The sequence below is a fragment of the Taurulus bubalis genome (assembly GCF_910589615.1).
Source record: "Taurulus bubalis genome assembly, chromosome: 20".
NCBI lineage: Eukaryota > Metazoa > Chordata > Actinopteri > Perciformes > Cottidae > Taurulus > Taurulus bubalis.
The window spans coordinates 12,555,971-12,575,442 of record NC_136608.1 but is presented as its reverse complement, the minus strand read 5'-3'; the positions used below and the strand labels follow the sequence as shown (position 1 = coordinate 12,575,442).

At 42.1% G+C, this 19,472-nt stretch overlaps 1 protein-coding gene across 2 annotated transcripts; it reads right to left on the bottom strand.

Annotated features, from left to right (window-relative positions):
* Positions 1-207: 207 nt before the first annotated feature.
* dcn (decorin) lies at positions 208-18,057 on the bottom strand. 2 transcript variants are annotated; one of them, XM_079235972.1, is made up of 8 exons: positions 17,946-18,057; positions 10,550-10,779; positions 5,954-6,066; positions 4,837-5,050; positions 3,861-3,974; positions 3,438-3,531; positions 2,072-2,210; positions 208-1,110 (listed from the first exon to the last, which is right to left on the bottom strand). In XM_079235972.1, exons 2-8 carry the CDS (start codon positions 10,758-10,760, stop codon positions 910-912), a joined length of 1,086 nt encoding a protein of 361 aa, XP_079092098.1. In that variant the 5' UTR covers positions 10,761-10,779; positions 17,946-18,057; the 3' UTR covers positions 208-909. The 2 variants fall into 2 exon arrangements, with proteins under 2 accessions (XP_079092098.1, XP_079092099.1); XM_079235973.1 differs by lacking the exon at positions 17,946-18,057 and adding an exon at positions 17,412-17,488.
* Positions 18,058-19,472: the final 1,415 nt, after the last annotated feature.

Sequence of the window (19,472 nt, the reverse complement as noted above, 5' to 3'; positions counted from 1 at the left end):
ATAAATCTTTGGGAATGGCTTCTGTTTAAAACATATTGTTTATTCTACATTTTTTTTATAAGCTATTTTCACCTTGTTTTTCTTTAAATGGAACAACATACACTTGGAAAGGAACATGAGAGGAAATGCGATGAAGAAAAAGTGTAAAAAAAAACAAAAAACAGAACTAAACCCAGAACACTGAAGTAAGCACAAGAAATCACAAAGTGATAGAAGTCACGGTTGCTTTTTATCTCTACTTGAATTGAGTACAATACAAATAGAAACTCTGAGTTCTTTCAAAGAGTGCAGCGTGGTAATGTTACACTCTGAATGCTATTCCTAGTACACAGGTAATATCTAGTACATTCTAGTATACCAGTTGTTGAAGGCATTGTACAACACAAGTTATCCCCTTGCTGCCTGCTCTACAGGCCTGCGTTCTTATAATTCATACAATGGCTAAAGGATTGAAAGTAGATCAAAGTGGGATAAAAACATTTTCCACTGAGTGAGGATTCAAATCTTTTTGGTTAGGGTTCACCTCTGAATTTCAATTTGTCCACTGAAAGCAAATGATACAGCATGAATGTGAGAACATATTTGTCATGTTAATTGCTTGCTTATAACTGCGTCTATGAATGATGTGCTTTGTGTGAGAGCATCACCGCCGTATGCTGGTGTTTGCTGTAAGCCATGGTTACTACTGCTGCACCAACCTTGAAGCTAAATAATGAAAATGATATGCCGCGTTTTTGAGGTCCATGTCCATTAACGTTTTGGAATGAGTGCGTGGATTAATGAGGTCACTGTCTGTGGAGAGGCAGTGTTGCAAGGGGGGGAGGGAGGGGTCAGTGTTGTGGGGCTGGAAAACGTTCACACACTCATTTACAAACACACACACTTCCTCGCAGAGGTGCACATGACGCTCTACTTCTTCCTGTAGTTGCCGAGCTGGATGGCGGAGCGGTCGAAGACGCAGCGGAAGGTGATGGGCTGGACTTCCCAGTAAGGCACAGGGTTGCTGAACAGGCTGATGCCAGAGTACATGGCCTTCTTGTGGTTGAGGCCGGGAGGACAGAAGTCCTCTGTTCCCACAGCCGCAATCTTGTTGGCATGGAGGTAAACCACCTGGAGAAGGGGATTTAAATAATGATAACCATTGGTGACTGAGTGGGACGTGCATGGCAGTACTTTATGTTTTTCAAAATAAAGTAGATAAAGACGATGATCATAAGTCACCGATTAAATGATAATGGCTACAGAAAGCCAAGTAGATGGTTTTCCCATATAGGATGTTTAACTGTAAACAGTTGGAAAATGACTTCCTATATGATAATTTTTCAAAATAACCTGCACAGCTTTGGATGCATATAAGAAACTGAATAAAAAGCATATATAAACATAAGAATCATGCAGCTGAGCATTTTGTTTTGAGCACAGTAGCCCTCATCGTGCAGCACTGAGGGGGATGAGAAGGATCCTAGAAATAAGAACAAAAGGAGGGAACTGCCATACACTGGGATAGACAACATAATGCTATTGTAGAGTTCATTGGGAGTGAATATAAAACCCCCCAAAACAACAGTAAATAACCCCAAAAGGTTTTATAGGGACGGGACAGATGCAGCAGTAACTGAAACGAGGCCAAATTACAGTAAAAGGGCCTTGAATCAGGCCTGTTTACACTCCCCCAATACTTCCAAAAGCTGCAACATTATAGTATGACAGGCTACCAACACTCTACACAATAAACAAACTAAATGAATCCATGTGCCTTTTTGTTATGGAAGCCTTGCTTGACTTGTAATCGGGCAGTGTGAACCAAAGCAAACCCAATGCAAAAATGCAACAAAGTCAACATTTCCAGTATGGTTTGGATCAGAGAAAAGTACCTCTGTGTGCGTGTGTGTGTGATCACGCCATAAGAAAATGAGAAACAAACGGCAACTAATGCTCAGAGTTAATTTACTGGAACTAAATGATTGCAATAACAATTCCCCCGGTTCCTGTGATCATGTCGGGGATTCAAACCTGGCTTGATAACACTGAGAAGTACTGTAATTATGATGTTCATCGAAGCAGTGTGTACCTGGATGTACTTGTGGTCGGACAGGCCACTCGGAACACTGATCAGAGCGTTGTTGTCGAGGTGCAGCTCTCGCAGGTGGGGGACGTTAGCCAAAGTGCCATTTTCCACAGAGCTGATCTCATTGTAACTCAGACCCAGCCTGCAGGAAAAATCAGCAAGAAGATGAGCAGTAGAATGTGGAACACAAAAGCACAAATTGCATGATTAGAGAAAAAGATAGTGACATCAATGTTTGTCTCCGGCTGCCAAAATTATTGTTGGCTAACAACATGGTCCGAAAACAAATGAGCTGAGGAAATGAGGATACCAAAAAGAATCTACACCTGTGACTGAGGCCATTACTTTCCCAGTCCATTTCTAAATTATGAGCAAATGGAAAATAAAAACCATCCTTCTCTCATATCCTCTTTAACTACTCTCCTGATACATCAAAGCCCTCTTTGTTCTAGATTGGTATGCCATCTTTGGCACAATCTGAGCAGTAATCTTATAAACACAGTGTACCCACATTTTATAAGCAAACCAGTTATTTTGATTATCTAAAAAGTACTGCTTAGGTCTCAGGTTTTGTTATACAACAAAAGCCCGTAAACGGGAATACCAGAGTAGAGCTAATACATGTCGCACCAGAGAATGAAAACATGAGACAGCAGGAAAAAACTAAACAGAACATGAAATGCATCTCATGTTTCCAAAGGGGTGAGGCTATGCACCTTTTTGAAAAAGAAAATAAGGCAATATTCCTCTTAAAAGAGATAAGCTTCGTTAAGTTAAATATATTCGTACTCACAAATATATTCATACTCACACTTTGCTAAATTTAATTCAATCCGGAGTTTTCCATTCTTGATCTGGTACGAATTGCTTTGTGTTGCATATGTTAGCAAACTTTGGACACATACAGCTGTTTAACTGACATATCAAGTGAAATAACAACTCTTACTCTTACAAACAAGCTGTATTCATGAGATATACAATGTATACCGTCATTATTTTTTCCACTTCAAACACAACCGGTAGGTTATGGTGGCTAATGTTAGCTAACTTTAGTAGCTTCGCTAGCGGCTATGTGACTGACTCTACTAGCCATCTTGAGATAGAGCTGTGTAACTGACCTCAATCAGTCAATGTTATGAGTTTATTACTCACTACTTGTGTCAGCATATGCAGATAAACATTTCAATAGTTATAACAAAAGCAAAACAAGAAGCTAGCACAGCGTAAGTCTCCAAGAAACATTCTTTGAGAATATTAGGACATTAAGGACAACTCAATATGCACTGGCATTGTACATGCCATTTGTTGTATAATGAAATGATGAGGTTAAAATGGGTTACTGTAAAGAGAGAATCATAATTCTTATTACTTGGCCAGGTTCTTCAGGCCCTTGAGGCTGCCAGCTGACACCTTGGAGATCTTGTTTCCATCCAGGTGGAGCTCAGAGAGAGAGCTTGGCAGACCTGACAATCCACAAGACAAGGATTGACACTACAATGAAGTGATGACTTGGGAAACATTTATGATTAGTTAGCAACTTGCAACATCACATTTCAGCTTAAATATTACAGATCAATTATCAAGGGGTGACTGTTTCCAAGTGTATTAGGTCTATATAATGTTACTAAAACATAACATGTTCCCACAATGAGATACCATGCAGTACAGTTGTTTTGCTGGACACTTCCAAGCCTGCATTCTTTTGTTGAAGACGGATGTTTTTGGCTGACCCTCGCGAGATAAAACTTGGATTAAGCCAAATTATTTGTGCAAAGATATTAGTGTTCTTCACCTTTGGGGATCTCTGTGATGTTCGTGTCTGCAATGCGGATGTAGGAGACCCTTTTCAGGTCAGCAAAAGCACTGGCCTCAATTCCTGCACTCCTCAGAGGGTTGGACCCAAGCTCTGAAAATGAACGTGAAGAAAAAAACAGAAAATTGTGAGTTGAGACAGGAAAAATAAAAAAAGAGAGAACAGCAGTAACAGATCAGGTCTATGAAGTTCATTCCTCTCATTGGGCGTTACAGGAACATAGAGCTGAGTCATGAGTAAACAAAGTCTTGGGTAAGAGTATAGCTTGTGTTTGCAACACAGACTGTCTCCAAGCCTGATTCCCTGATTTGTCACATGATTCTCATATCATTGGATCTTCAGTGATATAATCCACACTTTAAGCTTCAGTTGAGCTATGACCCTTTTTAATTTGTGGAACAGGAAGTTAGAGATGAGTTGTCAAAGTGACAAGTGGAGGAAAAGGAGTGGATGGAGGGTGAAGGACAACAAACGAAAACATATGCAAAGTATATATATATACATATATATGCATGTAAATGACGTGTACATCTCGAAATGCCATCATGCAAACCTAATTTAATTAGTTTACCAGCAATCATTTGAACAATGAATAAATGTACTGGGTAAAATGACTGTTTGCATCCTTTACAATTGTAGAAGGATAGTAAAATAATCCTCTTCTGTTTTCTCTTGCACTTTGATAAACACTGAACTACTATAAAGGACCTTGTTTTCATTAAAGCACTAGAGAACTCTTCACAGGCCGTGGAAACATCTAATTCAAACACCGGTTTCCCTTCTGGGTAAATATTATTCATCACGCCTGTTGAACTGGAGCCATCTGCACGGGCAAACCTCCGGAGATGTGACCTATACTGTTGAACAATATACCACAAACCTCTTCAAGCTGTTAGCTGTCCGTGTAAATATTTGCATTTTTGAACAAATAAAGAAAGTCATTTCATTTTCATACCCATGACGATGACATGGGACAGGCCCTGGAAAGAGGTCTTTTTGATCTTGGAGATGTCGTTCTCGTGGATGCGCAGCTCCTGCAGGCTCTTGGGCATGTTGGCGGGCATGTCCTTCAGCATGTTCTTGGACAGGTAGAGGCGCTGCAGCTTGGTCAGAGGGCTGAGGGCCTTGGCGTGGATGATGGTGATCTTGTTGTTAACCAGGATCAGAGCCTATAAGGAAGAATATCAAATGAGATAAGTGGTGTGTGTAACACTTTGGGGAAGTAAAACCACTGCATCCAAATATGAATCAGGAATTCAGTCAAGCATTTTTTTTGCAGTTTTTCCTGTCTCTTCCTAGTTAAATTCACAACTTCTAGGCTTTTGCTGTTTTCTCTTCCACTCAGAAACATTTCCTGCTACAATGGCACCATGGGACAAAAACAAATATGTTCTTTCCAGATGAGATTCTACACAAACAGGACATTTTTTTAGCTCAGCAGCTGTGTTAACCAGGTGCCTGAGCGGTCAAGATGGACGGCCAAGCTCAAGTCTAATCAGGAGTTATCATTCCATTTTCATAGGACTCTCACTCCTGCTGTCTCACTCCCATGTACAACAGACATGAGGCAATGTGAGGTATGTGGTCCTTTCCCTTCAGAGGCCAGATACATTACAGTGGAAACAACTCTGGCCTTCAGACAGAGGTATTTATTGCAAGCAAGAAAGCGAAAAGGAGTTTGAGGGTTTGAGGGTGCAAGGCCTACGGGTGAATAGTTTCCATGCATCTGGTGACTGGGGGAGTGGAGGATATATGGAGGAGGTTGAGGAGAGTTTGGCGACAGGAGGTGAAATAGGGTGCATGTTTTTAGAATGAACAACAGCTCTGAGGGTGGTCATATTTCATAATATGACACACACCACTGCGAGTAGTTATTAAGAAATAAATGGGCGAACAACCAAGAACAACCAAATAATTCATGAATCATTTAAAAACAAGATGTTTCCTCCCGGAGGTCACCAAGGTTCATATTGGAGGGTTGCAGTTCGTGATACGGTTGCATAACAACCTATTACAAAACATTATACATATTAAACAGACATGAAGCTCTGCAGATGTGAAATGCATCTTACATGCAGTCCTTTGAGGTTCTTGAAGTCATTCTCCTTGATCTCAGTGATCTTGTTGTTCTGCAGGTCCAGCAGGGTGGTGTCGTCTGGGATGTCCTCAGGAACTGTCTTCAGACCTGATGGGGAATGTTGATGAGACGTGGTTTAATCAGATGGAGGGAAGGAGGGTTGGAAGCACGCAACCGCAATAAATCCATCAGAATGATGGGTAATAAGAAACTAAGTTTGAGGTGAGGCGGTGACAGCCCTGGTTCTTGTGACGAGAGGTTAACCACACTCTGACCTCAACTTGTCTCCATCTCCATGTTTCAAGAGCTTGATGGCCACTCAATTGTAGAGCTCACAACAACTTACTGAGGACCTATAGTCTTGTAAATCAGGTCTACTAAGAGTGCTTTCACAAGCCATAGTCCGTTCGAATTAGAGTGAAATTGATGCATTTTTAGTCAAGTTTGGTTTCGCAATGCACAAATTAAAGCAGACTAAATAAACATAATTGCTGAGGACTGCGTACAAAAGAGCAGGGACACTTCCAAACAGGGAGTCGACATTTTTTTTCCCCTTTGACTTTTATAAATTTAAACTTTATTTATTATTTATTAAGCATATGATGGATGTTTTCTGCGTTCCAGATGACAAGTACGCACGGGACTTCTGCAGAAGCCTAAGTCAGTAATCTCCCACTCGTGTTAACCTGTAGTTTACCTGTGTCCAGCTCAACAAGTGCCAGTGCTTCGCAGTGGTTCGCTGCTTGCAATTGGGTCGAATTATTGTGTCATTATGTTCTCACTGAAATTGGACCACACTAGGGTTCACTTAGTCTGACTTTTGGTAAGGGGCCTGAAAATATATGCCAAAATCTGATGACAGTTGTTTGTTTGTGCCGCTAGCTGTCCATAAATCTAATCACATAGTAACTAACGATGCTTTTTTCATGCACTTCAACGTTGATTGTTGCTTATTTAGTCCTGAATATTTACCGCTGTGGAGAAAAGAAAAACAACACGTTTACAGGGGCTTTAAGCTCTTAATAACTGTTATGGCTATGAGTTAAACCTGGAAGAGCTGGAAAGAAGAACCAAAGTTACAGTAGAGACACTCTGAAATAAGAAAGTTTGCTTTGTCAAAGTAGAATGCTCTATAAAGTCTCGACGATAGAGCCGAGTGGGTTTTATAGTGACATTCCAAAGGGAACAAATCAGTGTTTGATGTGCTCCGAGGCACACATGGTGGAAATGGACCTTAAAACAAATTTCCTTTGGAGTAAGTAAGCGACTGCATACCTGGACACTGAGCTCACCCTAAATCATTTTTGCTTGGACTCTATCACGGCACGTCATGGTTAATGTGACACAGAAAATGGCATCTGCAGTGAAAGACTGTTTGGTGGAGTGGTGGAGCGAAGACAGCCGGGAGTCATGGTGTATGCTCTTGTGCATCCGTGGTAACCCAAAAAATACACTGAGATTCATAATGGGTAGTTTACATTTCAGAGGAAGAGGCGTAGAATAAACTGTTGAACAAAGAAGCTTACATTCCGCATCTCCGGTCCGCATACGTCTGGACACATTTTGTCCTGAAAGCTTGTGACGACTTCTCTGCAGCTCACACAAACATCACTTCCAGCTCGCTCCGCTTTTCTGTCAGCTTTTCCACCTCTGCAGTGGATGACCAACAAACCATCCAGCTGTTTGTGGTCACCACTATCATGACAGCGCAACACTGTATACCTCTATACTTGCACACACACTCTTTTTATTGTTGTTTTCACAAAGTTAGACAATCTCAGCCTTTACTACCTCAGTTTTATATACTTTTTTTTTTGTGAATACTCCAACTTTAATAGTTTGTGGAGCATCACCGATAAGTTTAAAGGCAATTGGTTCAGTTTTTACAGATTTTTGCAGTGTAAAATCCAGATTTGTTTGAAAAAAATATGCCTTAAAATCTCATTTTCACCCAGATGTTTTGTTCTATATACTGGCACTACAGAAGAGGACGTTCTGTATATCATTGTATCACATACAAGACAACGATTAGCACATCAGTGCGATGACGACAATAATATGAGCTGACTGTCTAAATAAATACTTCTCACTATTCAGATGTTGAGGAAATTAATATCAAGAAAAACTAAAGTTTAAGTCTTGCCCCACACTATAATAGTCACTTTATTTCCACTCTATTTCATAACAAATTTGATTGGGAGATGAAGCGCATGCTTGCTTTGGACTGCACTCAACACTTCCAAGCATCAATGACACTGTTTATGCAATTTCCTCAAGTAAGACATGTGGATCTGGCTGCATCATCTAAGACTCATGGGATTTGAATAAATTTAAATGTATAACTGCACATCTTACACAATCACTATTTATAAAAGGTTCACCTTTAATCAGTGAAGCTGATGGTTGTGCCATTAGATAAATATCTGTAATCAAGAACAATAGGCAATTGTGGCAGTCAATGGATAAGCAAATATAATCACAAATCATTTTAAGCCAGGGCTTAATTTTTCTCTCCTGAATGTTTGAACTGTCATCCTGCCAGCTGCAAACTCAGGCAGGAAAATCCACATCTACAAAGTGAACGGGTTCTCTGGGACGGTGAGCAGACTCTTCTGTCTTGCCTGGGCCTGTGTGTGTGTGTGTGTGTGTGTGTGTGTGTGTGTGTGTGTGTGTGTGTGTGTGTGTGTGTGTGCCCAAATATAAACATATACGTTTTAATCCTGTGTGTGTGTGTGTGTGTGTGTGTGTGTGTGTGTGTGTGTGTGTGTGTGTGTGTGTGTGTGTGTGTGTGTGTGTGTGTGTGTGTGTGTGTGTGTGTTTGTGTGCAGGCCAGCAGGTCTGGGGAACAGATGGAGGCACGGGGCCAGCAGTGCTAATGCAGGAGTGGAGAATCGCCCGATGGAGCTGACTGGGGCCCCGGCTGTACGGCTGATGTAATGGAACCGGGGTTTTCCCGAACATCACTCTCTCCAACTGTCTGTCACTCTGACTGTGGAGCTGATGCATACTCTACTGATACTTATACTATATGTAAACGCCATTTAATTTCACCGTCTCACCCTTGGCCCTCTTAAGCTCACTAAACCAAAGTGGCTCTGCGCTGGTTATGTCTGTTCTCCATTTTTATTTCATCCTGTCCATCTGTGTCACTCCCTCTTCTCCCTCTTCCTTGAAGCTCGTTCCCCATCCTTTCCAAATAAAATCAGAGCCAAAAAAAACGATCAAACCCAACTGCAAAGCGAAGCACTTTTATTTGATATACAATAATAAATGAACTCAGGGACTTTACTATGACAAAGTCCCTATGACTCAAGCTGTTGTATATCAGATTAGACTAACAGAGTGGATGGGATCCAAACAACCTCGATTAAAATCAATTAAATTGTTGGCAAAGTAATTGTAGTCTTTAAACCTTGACGAGCAAGCTTTACATTGAACAACAAACATGTTGGTTTGTTCAGGATGCCAAATCTGACCTTTTTTAATCTCCACCTATGTTCAATAATGTATTGGTTACAGGAAGGGAAATAAGCCTCACAGCATCTGTGAGCATTTAGGGTGTCAACATGGGTGTCATGTTCTCTGGAGGATTTGCAATAATGCATAACGTCACATGACCCTGAAATGAATATGTGGGTTTGTGTGGACTGTTTGGGAAATCAGGGACTTTTTTTGCTCTTAAAAAACCCCAATAATGTCACTTAACACAATGAAAGTACATTGAAATTACTGCAGACACCCATCTGACCTCATCTCATCCAGTTAAGTCTTTTGTTAGAAATCCAGATCCAAACGGAGGAATGGACATGAACAAGAAGCTTGTTGAATTTAGACTTAACTACAATTAAAATCAAGTCACACAGATTCATTTTAGGGATTGTGGGCGACATGCAGCATCAGTACAAACAGGGCTCCAGACTGCGACCAAAATGGTGGCAAATGCCATCGTCTTATGTGACTGAGCAAGTTAAAATGAATCAGTGTGACTGCGTGATGATCATTAATATTATGGTGCCCCTGCTGGAGTGGACACATCAGCCACTGTCTATTTCATCCCTGCCTCCAGATTCTCAAAAGTCAACTTGGTGAGAAGTGGGCGGAACCACATTTGTGCATGCAGAGCAGAAATGTCCCCTCGCGAGGACGACTTTCTGCTCAGACACTTTGCCTTTTTACGTGCAGGCGCCTGGTTTTCATGTGCACGGGTTTTGAGACCAATAAAAGGGTCATGTGACTGTACGATGTGCATCATGTAGTGGTGGAAAACTATACGAAACGATCCACTTAGCTGTCCACGATAAATTGACCGCTCACTGATTGTTTTATAAAAGCAAAAAGAGGAAATAAAGGAGGAGGATGCTTGAGGGGGAGAGAGAGACAACAAGAAGTTATCTCACTCCACAGATAAGGAAAGCGCAACCAGAGAGAGACCGTTGATTTATACCACGCCATGCTAAAATAAAGTGTGCTCCCATGTCATGTGCTGGTACTACTAGTGGAAGAGTTAGTCTGGAGCCCTGACAAATGATCAAGATACTGATGTGTGGGATGCTACACAACCATTATGAAACATTAAGGTTCTTTTGCCTACCGAGGTCAGAGCACTGGATCACTCGCAGGTGGCACTGGCATCTGAAGGGGCACATGGGTCCTACAGGTACGGGAGGGGAGGAGGCTAGATCTGGAACCTCTCCACCCGATCCCGCCTCATCCTCCATCATGAAGTCTAGGAAGCCAGACTGGCGGAAGGGCAGAGCCCAACAGGCAGTGACCAGGAGCAAAGAGAGACAGGCTGACCTCATGGTGCTGCTAGCAGGGAGCCTGGAGGACGAGAAGACACAGTTCAAAGGTTTGGGTGGATACACTTTCAAAATAGTCTGCCTATGATTAGTTTTGAAACTGCCATACTCGGTTTGTTTCTCATTCCCTGTGAAGGGAGAGTTTTGATTTCCACTGGGACGAGAGGAGGCCACAGTGAATAAAAGACAAAACAAGAGACATTGATTGAAGTCCAGAGGAGCAAAGGGCAAAAGGTGACAGGGGGAGGAGCAGAAGGTTAAACACTCGGGTGCAACAATTTATGGAGTGTTGGTGAAAAAAGATGTGAAAGTGGTCGGTTTTAGACCGAAGGTGAAAGGTGATAGAGCAGGAGTTAGCACAAACCAAAATGAGAAAATGACACAATAGTACTTTGTCAGAGCCAAGAAGCCTTCGTGGGAACAGATGATTATATTACTGAAGAATAGAGACAACGAATACCTGAAGGAAACAGTAGTGACACTGCAACATCTTCTTTATCAGTACTTTTAAGAGTTTCTGTCTAATGTACCCCCACATTTAAAAACTGGAATTCAACACTGTTATAATACTGTTTTTAGACAATTGAAATTGTACAAGTGTCGATATTTTGGTTTTCATTATGAAGCTGGATGAACACAATATTTAACCGTTCATCACATCATTTTTGTGTAAAATTTGTTGTCATCATTCATCAATCATCTATCTTTTTCAAGCAAATATCCATTATTGACTCATTTATTTATTTATCTTCGGCATTAGCTTTTTTCACTTTCTAACACTAAATTATCATGTAGTCTTTATGAAACGATGTGGATATATTTTTTTATTGAATATCCCCCTCCCCCCAATTAGTTGAGCTACTTTCCACCTACTCCCTGCTGGAGAAATCCTCTGGTTTGCTATTGGTCCGATGATCTGGTGTGCCTGCGTAATTTGCTCATGCAGCAGTCAAGTTTAGTTTCTTTGTCACTTGCAAATCGAACATCTCCATCAGCTTTTACAGGGGATGCATGATGGGAAATCGTATGGCTGCCACCGTGCTACATCATCTATTCAAAAGTAATTAATCACATGAAGCCCTTTAAATATCATCCATCTACTGTACCAGTGGAGTCACTGGGAGAATCCTGCTTCCTTTTGCCGTCTTCTATTTCTAAACGCAGCCAGAAACCAGTTGACACATCCGCACACTCTCTCAACTCAAACAGTGGGGAGATACATAAAACTGCCTGACCTTTTGAAACAGCAACACACACACACAGTCTCAAAAACCCAGCAATCTGGTTGTCATGTGTGTAGCCAAAACTTGCTCCTTCCGTCTTGGGGCCACAATAATTGAAGGGCAGATTTGAGCCACAGCGGCCAAACAAATGATTTGGGAGTAGCTGGTCTGCACCGGACCTTAACCTCAACATCATGACCAGGATGATGAAACTGACCCAAAACCAGTTGGAAAGTGACTCGAGGCTGGTTTGTATGGTCTGTGTCCATGTGCATGATGCTTATGCGCTGTATCTTTGCTTACTTTCTGTCATTTAAGTGTATATTTGCATGTTTTTAAGTGCAATAGTTTGTGTATATCAGTGTATTCAAGCAAGTGCACCCGTTTTGCTGTATGTGCACTTTTTGTTTGTACATAATGTACAATTAAAAATTCATTCAAAGGGTTAATTCTTTCAAAAGTTACTAAGAAAGAAAGAAAAAGAAAAAGATTGGCTGCTGCAGTAGTGCAAATCCAGGTTAGGGTTATGCCAGGCCACCGGATGAGGGCTCAGAGGGACTCTTAACACAAGCAGTAATTATAACCCATGTCCAAGAAACAGCCACCACTTTGACACACTGTACAGCTCCAGTCCAGTGCACACCGTGCTTACAGACAGTTTGTCCAATCTTAAAATCAATTCCATTCAGAGGAGAATTGTGTTGGATGGGATAGCTCGGCTTTTGACTGTTTCTTTTTCATTTCTTTTACTCTTGTTCTGTGGCAATGAAGTGGAAAAAAAAAAAAAAAAAACATTCAAAAAAGGGTATAAGTCAGCATTTACAGCCTGTTTGTTGTGTAGATGCAGTTTTCCATGCAAAACGTTTGCCATTTTGTCTCACTTGGAAACATGCAGTCGGCTCTGCAGTGGGAGGCGTTGACACAAAGAGCTTCGGTCTGAACATCAAGTTGATCCAGAGTACACGTTGTTCCAGTCTTCGACAGACTGAGTAATCTTGGCTGTGTCAGGCTCTCTTATCTAAGCGCAGCAGAAAGCTCAAACCAACGAAAACCCTGTCTGCAGACTTGGCAGCGGCAGTAGATTTTGATTTCGAGATACAAAGCACTTCTGGGTTCAAACGACCTCGTTGATGCCTTTGATGGTTTGTTTCATCCTGCTTGGATGCCAGATCGGTTTGTCTCGTAGTGTGATGCACTAATTGCCGATACTGGAAAGTATTTGAAAGTGACTTTTCACAGGAGGCACTATTGTTGTGAACTCCTCAGATCTAACACATCTTGCAGGCTGGAACATTCAGAATTATCCTCAAAGCCAGTGTAGCAGCTCTGCTTAAGGGAGCAGCGATGTACACGACATAACAGAGGTTTTTCAACGCTGATTGCTGAACCCTATCTCCCTGCTTTGACCCATAGCCACAAGCACATAAACCCAAATACATGCACATGTGCATCGGTGCAGGATTTCAGATGGCCCTCCATGTGTTCTGCCATCGATCCATCACGTTTTCGTCCATAAAAGCTTCAGCAGCTTTTAATGTGAGCCAGACAGGCGAGAAGCAGAGGGGAGTGATCTCAAACTGAGCTCTGTGGGCATTACTGCAAAGACGAGAGTTATAGCTACTTCGTGAGTTGTAATCAGGCTCAGGAGTTGGTGAGACTAAAACACGATTTTGGAACAAATCCAGGAAGAAGAGATTCTCAAGGACATTAACTAACGATTTGCAACCACAGCTGCGGTTGTAATAATAATCTGCGGTAAATTGTATTAATATTGTGTTAGGGGGTTTAGGACTTGGAGATAGAGGGCTGTATATTACAGAGCTATGTGGTAACATTAGAATGGGGAATTAATGAGTACACAGTCCTGTCTGTGAACTTGAAGGTCACTCTAAATTCAAAACGCTGAACGAGGAATCGCTTAAAAGTTGAAATTCAGGGCTTTTTCCTGCTTTCTGCATGAGACAACCTGCTGTGCCCCAGGCGTTGCTTCTTTCATTACCAGTGTGCTCAGATGTGTCCACCGGCCCGGCTGGATGGCCTGCTCACAGAATGATGCCCCCCCACTTCTATATAAACACACGTATGCAGACACACCTATATAATCTACTGAACACACGACACAGGCTCCTCAAACACACGCGTGCATGTGTGTGTGTGTGTGTGTGTGTATGCACGCTAAACCCCAGGGCTGCCAACAGAGCGTGCTGAAACACGACTTCCCCATGCAAACTGTGCATCTCTGCATTTCTAATCCCCTCAAAGAAGATTTCTGTTATGGGATGAAAGGTATTCCCTTATCATTTTCACTTTTACTGAGGGATCCAAGTGATCAAACAAAGCTGGAGGTCGAACCTTGAAGTTAGAAAACGTGTCATCTGGTGCCCTGCAGCTTAGATAACGCAACACATTTAGTTTGCATCTCAACTTGTTTTATAGCTTACTATGGCATTTCTTTTAAAACGTTGGTCTTGATATGTTTAAATATACCAATTGCACCATTATATACTCTTCTCTCCCAAGTTCTTTTAATACTTTATCATTATGAAATGATATGGGCCAGCAGTTCACTGGCCAGCATCACATTATGATATGGCTGTCTGCCAGCATGCAAGATGAAACAATGGAACTTTATTCACAAGAATTGGACTGACACTAATCAGTGCAAATGTGGCATGAATTGGTACACGTTTGTTTCTTATTAAAGGACTTTTAAAAACCCATGCAATAGAATGCTTTTTTTTCTTCTTTTTTTTCACCTAATTCTGAAAAAGCATGTATGGTGACTTCTGCGAAACCGGATTTGGATAAGGATGTTCATGTACTAGCAGAGCAAGTGTATGAAAGTTATAATCTGTATCTGTTATGTAAGTATTTTCACTCTGGACTTCCATCATTGCATCCATTAGTAAGTGAGTACGTTTAGCCTGTATTTTTAAAAGATTTACAATCTACCACATCCCAGGAAAGGACATGTGTCAAATGATCCACGAACCATCTCTATGTTCTTCTCGTGTCTCTGAAGCCTGAGATTCATCATCCCACATGCGACTGAGAAAAATGCGGATGGAGGTTGACATTTCCTGTGGCTGCGGCATCCTTGTCAATTCTCCTGTGTCCCTCTTTTGTCTCATCCCTCCCTCCAATCTCCCCCAAGTCTGGCCCCAGCCTTACTAATGATTCCCAGACAGGAAGCAGAGCTCGCATGAGGGAGTAAAGCAATTTCCCCTCCTTTGCTTTGTCACTTTCTCCTTTTTGTCACGGCTTTTCATTGGAACTCTGACGCATAGAAAATCAAAGATACCACAGAACAATTTTCTTATGAAAAAAATCTTTACGTGTTCAGCAACATGGTGTTGTGGGTTTTTAGCAAATCAAGCCATGTTGCAAAGAAGAAAACCATATAGCAGACACCATCCCGTGCTCCACCCCTGTCCATTAGCCCCCCCCTCCCCCATCCCGTCTAACTCTCCACAGGCCCGCGTCTGCCTCTGCAGAGCGTCTGTCAGCAATGAATCACTGGAAGGTATTTACACGGCCACAGGAGTTTTAAAACACGTGTGGCCATTTTAGCCCATCACGAAATGATGGTGAATTTTCCCCCCATACAGTCACACACATACGCATAATCGATAATGCCGAAATGTAAAAACATGAGTGATTTTTTTCTTTTAGCTCTCCCTTTGGCAGCGGTCGTTATTTTCAACAAATCTCTGATATATTGGGGGATTTTTTTGAGTAAGAACATGTGTATCTGAAAATATGCAAAGACTCGGCCAACAAACAATTTCAGAGCCAAAACGTTCTTGTAATAAGGGTTATGCCAAATCAGACTGGTCTGCGAAATAGCCGTCCATGCTCCCCTTTATCTTTACATGGAACGTTTTTTTGGGCTTCGAGAATTCCCAAGACACTCCTTTGACCACGACGATCAATATCATTTCTTTGTGCAGAAAAAGTGAAAACGTGTCAGAGCCGTAACTATTATTGAAAGATCATTTTGGGGTCTCTAAAGCATGCCTGCGTTGTGGAGCCGTGGCATGAGAAAGCCGGCGAGCGGTTTAACCACATTTCAGCCGTTCCATGAGAAGAGCTGACAGCCTGCCATCAACCTCAGTCCCATTATCAACAGTCTGCACTGCACAGACGTGGACAAACTGCCCAACCGTCTCTCCCTTTCTTCTCTTTCCAGAAAGAGCATATTTTGTGCTCTTTTCCTTCCTTCCCCAGCTTCTCTCCCATAGCTTATGGTATTTTCTTTCGCTGTCTGACCCTTAAAACTTTGGCTAGAAAAGCCTGACATTTGGAACTTTCTGGTATTCCAAAGAGCAAAGTGGGAGATGGGGGGTTTCATGTCTGATTCAATTCCATTGTTCATTTACTGTTTTTGACCCAGAAAGCTGAAGTCCAGATGGAAAAAAGCAGCCCCTGGGTGCATCTGGGCCTTGTCTCCTCCTAACCTTCCATTGACTCACTTCTGGTTTAAATGATAAACATCTGTTCAGCTCACAACAAAAGTATGAACTGCTGAGGAACTTTCGTTGTTCAGAGTGTATTTTAGTACTGTGTTTATGCCTCTTTTAGCCTCTATTCTATTCTAAGTCCCACTTTTCAGTCTATCTTGTTTGTCTCATTTTTATTCCTTGTTCATTTTCACTCCGGTCAACTCAATTCAGTGCAGCTGAGCCTTATTAGGTTTTTTCCCCTGCTGGCATAAAGGATGTAATGAGTTAGCTGAGACTTGTGTGGTGGCTTGCCGGGAAGCCTTCAGACCTCTCTTTGATAGAGGAAGCTGTACCATTACGGGATTAATGGCACTGCGCGTTGCCAGGTACAGCTTTTTTTTTTTTCATCTCCTCTTCAAAGCCGCTCACTTTAAGTTGCCCCTAGCAATTTGGGTCCTGTCCTGCTCCTGTGAAAACACAGCAGCAGACGCCACGGTGGGCAGAGAAGGTTCACAATGAGAAGAAACAGGGCCGCAGAGCAGACAGATAAGAGATTGGGGTTAAAACGGTCTGGTTACATTCTCAAATGAACTGCTGAAGTGTGAAAAGAAGAAATGTTGATGTTGTTTCAGCTTGTCCCCCCCTCCCCCTCGTTTGTTTGTCGGCTGCCCCAAGGTCACAGGGAAAGGAGAGAAAGAATGAAACAGAGCTAAATAAAGAGGGAAAAGGAACACATTAATGAGACAAAAGCATTTTCCACTGACGTCAGTACACAATCTACATTTCCTGCTTTCCCCTCACTCAACCCCTGGTCTTTATGTAAGCATTACAAATTGGATTCACTTGCCATATATACAACTAACACGTACAAAACTAATTCAAGGAATGCACTTCCATATAGGTTACATCCAAACAATCAACAAACAAGTGTCAAAAAAAGCTTAAGTTGTGAATCGAACATCACATGGCACTCATTGGTGGTTGGGTACCTTGAAGATTAACAATGGGCCAGGGGAATACGTTTTTTTGGCGGAGGAATGAGGTACCAGCATCAACTGCACTACCACACCCCCTTCCCTAGCCGCTGCTCTTTCCACTGAGCTGTATGCCGATTGGACTGGAACTGATTAAACGTCTCTCATCACAAAGCCAAGAGAGCTGTGGGAACAAGATCTGGCAACATCCAGAATATACACAACATACATGAATGTACGACAAAGTGAATCAAATCATTCCCAAATCCAGTTTAACAAATGTAACTGCAAAAAAAACAACAACACATGCAGTCTTCCTATCTGTACAAAATTACATTATCAGCACATAATGTGACTTTTAAATCATGAATTATTGATTTTGTCATGCAACAAGTTTCAATCCAGCAAAAACCCAAACCATTCTCTCAAGACTATTCTCTCTCACTTTAAAGACGAGTCCACGTTGTAACCTAACTCTTTATTCTGAACCTAACTTTAGCCGTTATTACCCATACTTCCCTGCTCTCTCAGAGTAAAGGATTAACCTACCTGTTCTCAGAAGAAGCAAGACAGAGAGTAAAATTGTGCGAGATGAGCTTGACTCCCAAAAATCCAGTCGAGTGGGGGGGATGAGACTGGAGTGGCTGCGAGGGCCTATCGGGTAATTAGACTCAGAACGCGTGCAGCCAAGATCAAGCAGGTGTGCTCTGTCACAACAAGGGGAGGAGAGACAGAGGAAGAGAGACAGAGGAAAGAGAGGGGAGAGAGATAGACGGAGGGAGGGTCCGACCGCCGAGCTCCTCTGAGGACCGAAACAATTGGTGGAGAACTTCCCCCGTTCTCACTGCGTGCTCCAAAAACAGCTGGAAATGGAGAAGGGAAAGGAAGGAGGAGAAGAAAAAAAGGAGGGAGAAAGAGAGCAGGGAACAGGGAGAGGGAAAAGAAGGAAGGAGAAGAAGAGAAAGAGGCAGAGAGTTGGAGTTTAAAGCAATAAGCAGTGATTCGGCTGGCAGCCACCCTCACTGTGACATCTGGTAATGATAGGTCCTGTGTGGAGTGTAGCAGAGCGCCGCACACAATCTCTTTCTCCCTCTTTCACACTCTGTCTGTCATTCACTCGCATTCAGCTTCTACTGACTACCCCCAGGGAAAAAACAAAAACAGCGCACACACTCACACACACACACACACACACACACACACACACACTTTTGTCTAATCTCTTCAGATTGGCACCTCCTCCCACAGTAAACCTCCATTTCTGTTTTAACCCCCAACTCTTGATTAGGTTGGTTTGGGTGTCCTTCATGGACCTTTGGGTCTATTGGATTTTATTGGCCCACAACAGAAGGCTCCCATGTTTACTCCTTGTAGCCGGAAAAGAATGGTGATATTGGATTCACATGGCAACTACCACATGGTTTAGGTTAAGGTGAGCTGAGTAAAAAAGGTTAACACCAAATCAGGCATTGCGGCAAAAGCGCATGTCCTCCAGTTCATTCGAATTTGGGTTGTGCATCCGCGCTGCTGATGATGTTACTGAAATAAATGTCAGGGAATCACAAAGGTTTTTACATCCTTAGGGGGGACGCGCATGTCTGCAGTTATTCATTGGAATCTGTCAAATAGTAGTAGATATTCCACCCAGTGCCACAAATGTGAACCTCATGGTGACACTAGAAGAAAAGTCAGGGTCGTTCAAAGTCGTTTGGATACTTACTCTGGGAACCATACATGGTTGTACCAAATCTTGTGCTAAATCCTCAAGTATATGTTGAGATATTAAATTGGATAAACTTTGGTGTCTCAATGAGTTCCATCTGTTGCAACCAGCAAACCGGTCAAATTCATTAGAGCACTACCTCTTGGCCTTGAAAGTTAGATATAAACACTTTGCTTCTTTAAACAAGTATAAGCTATTTTGACTCCCTAATGGTCATTGTACTTGGTGGATTGGACATGTCAAAGTTGGCTCTAATCAGGGCAAAGGTATGGGTGGGATCGTTTTTTTAACCCCAAGTGAACCAGACCTCAACTAATCATGACAGAAAGATGTTGGGGAAAGATGATGTCATG

What these genes read in the sequence shown, in the direction of transcription:
- dcn (XM_079235972.1), bottom strand. Translation starts at nt 10,760, where the DNA reads ATGAGGTCAGCCTGTCTCTCTTTGCTCCTGGTCACTGCCTGTTGGGCT. An exon ending in GTCCCATGTCATCGTCATGG is followed by an intron (nt 3,975 to 4,836) that starts GTATGAAAATGA and finishes GTTCATTTTCAG; the next exon opens with AGCTTGGGTCCAACCCTCTG. An exon ending in GGCCTGAAGAACCTGGCCAA is followed by an intron (nt 2,211 to 3,437) that starts GTAATAAGAATT and finishes TTTTTCCTGCAG; the next exon opens with GCTGGGTCTGAGTTACAATG.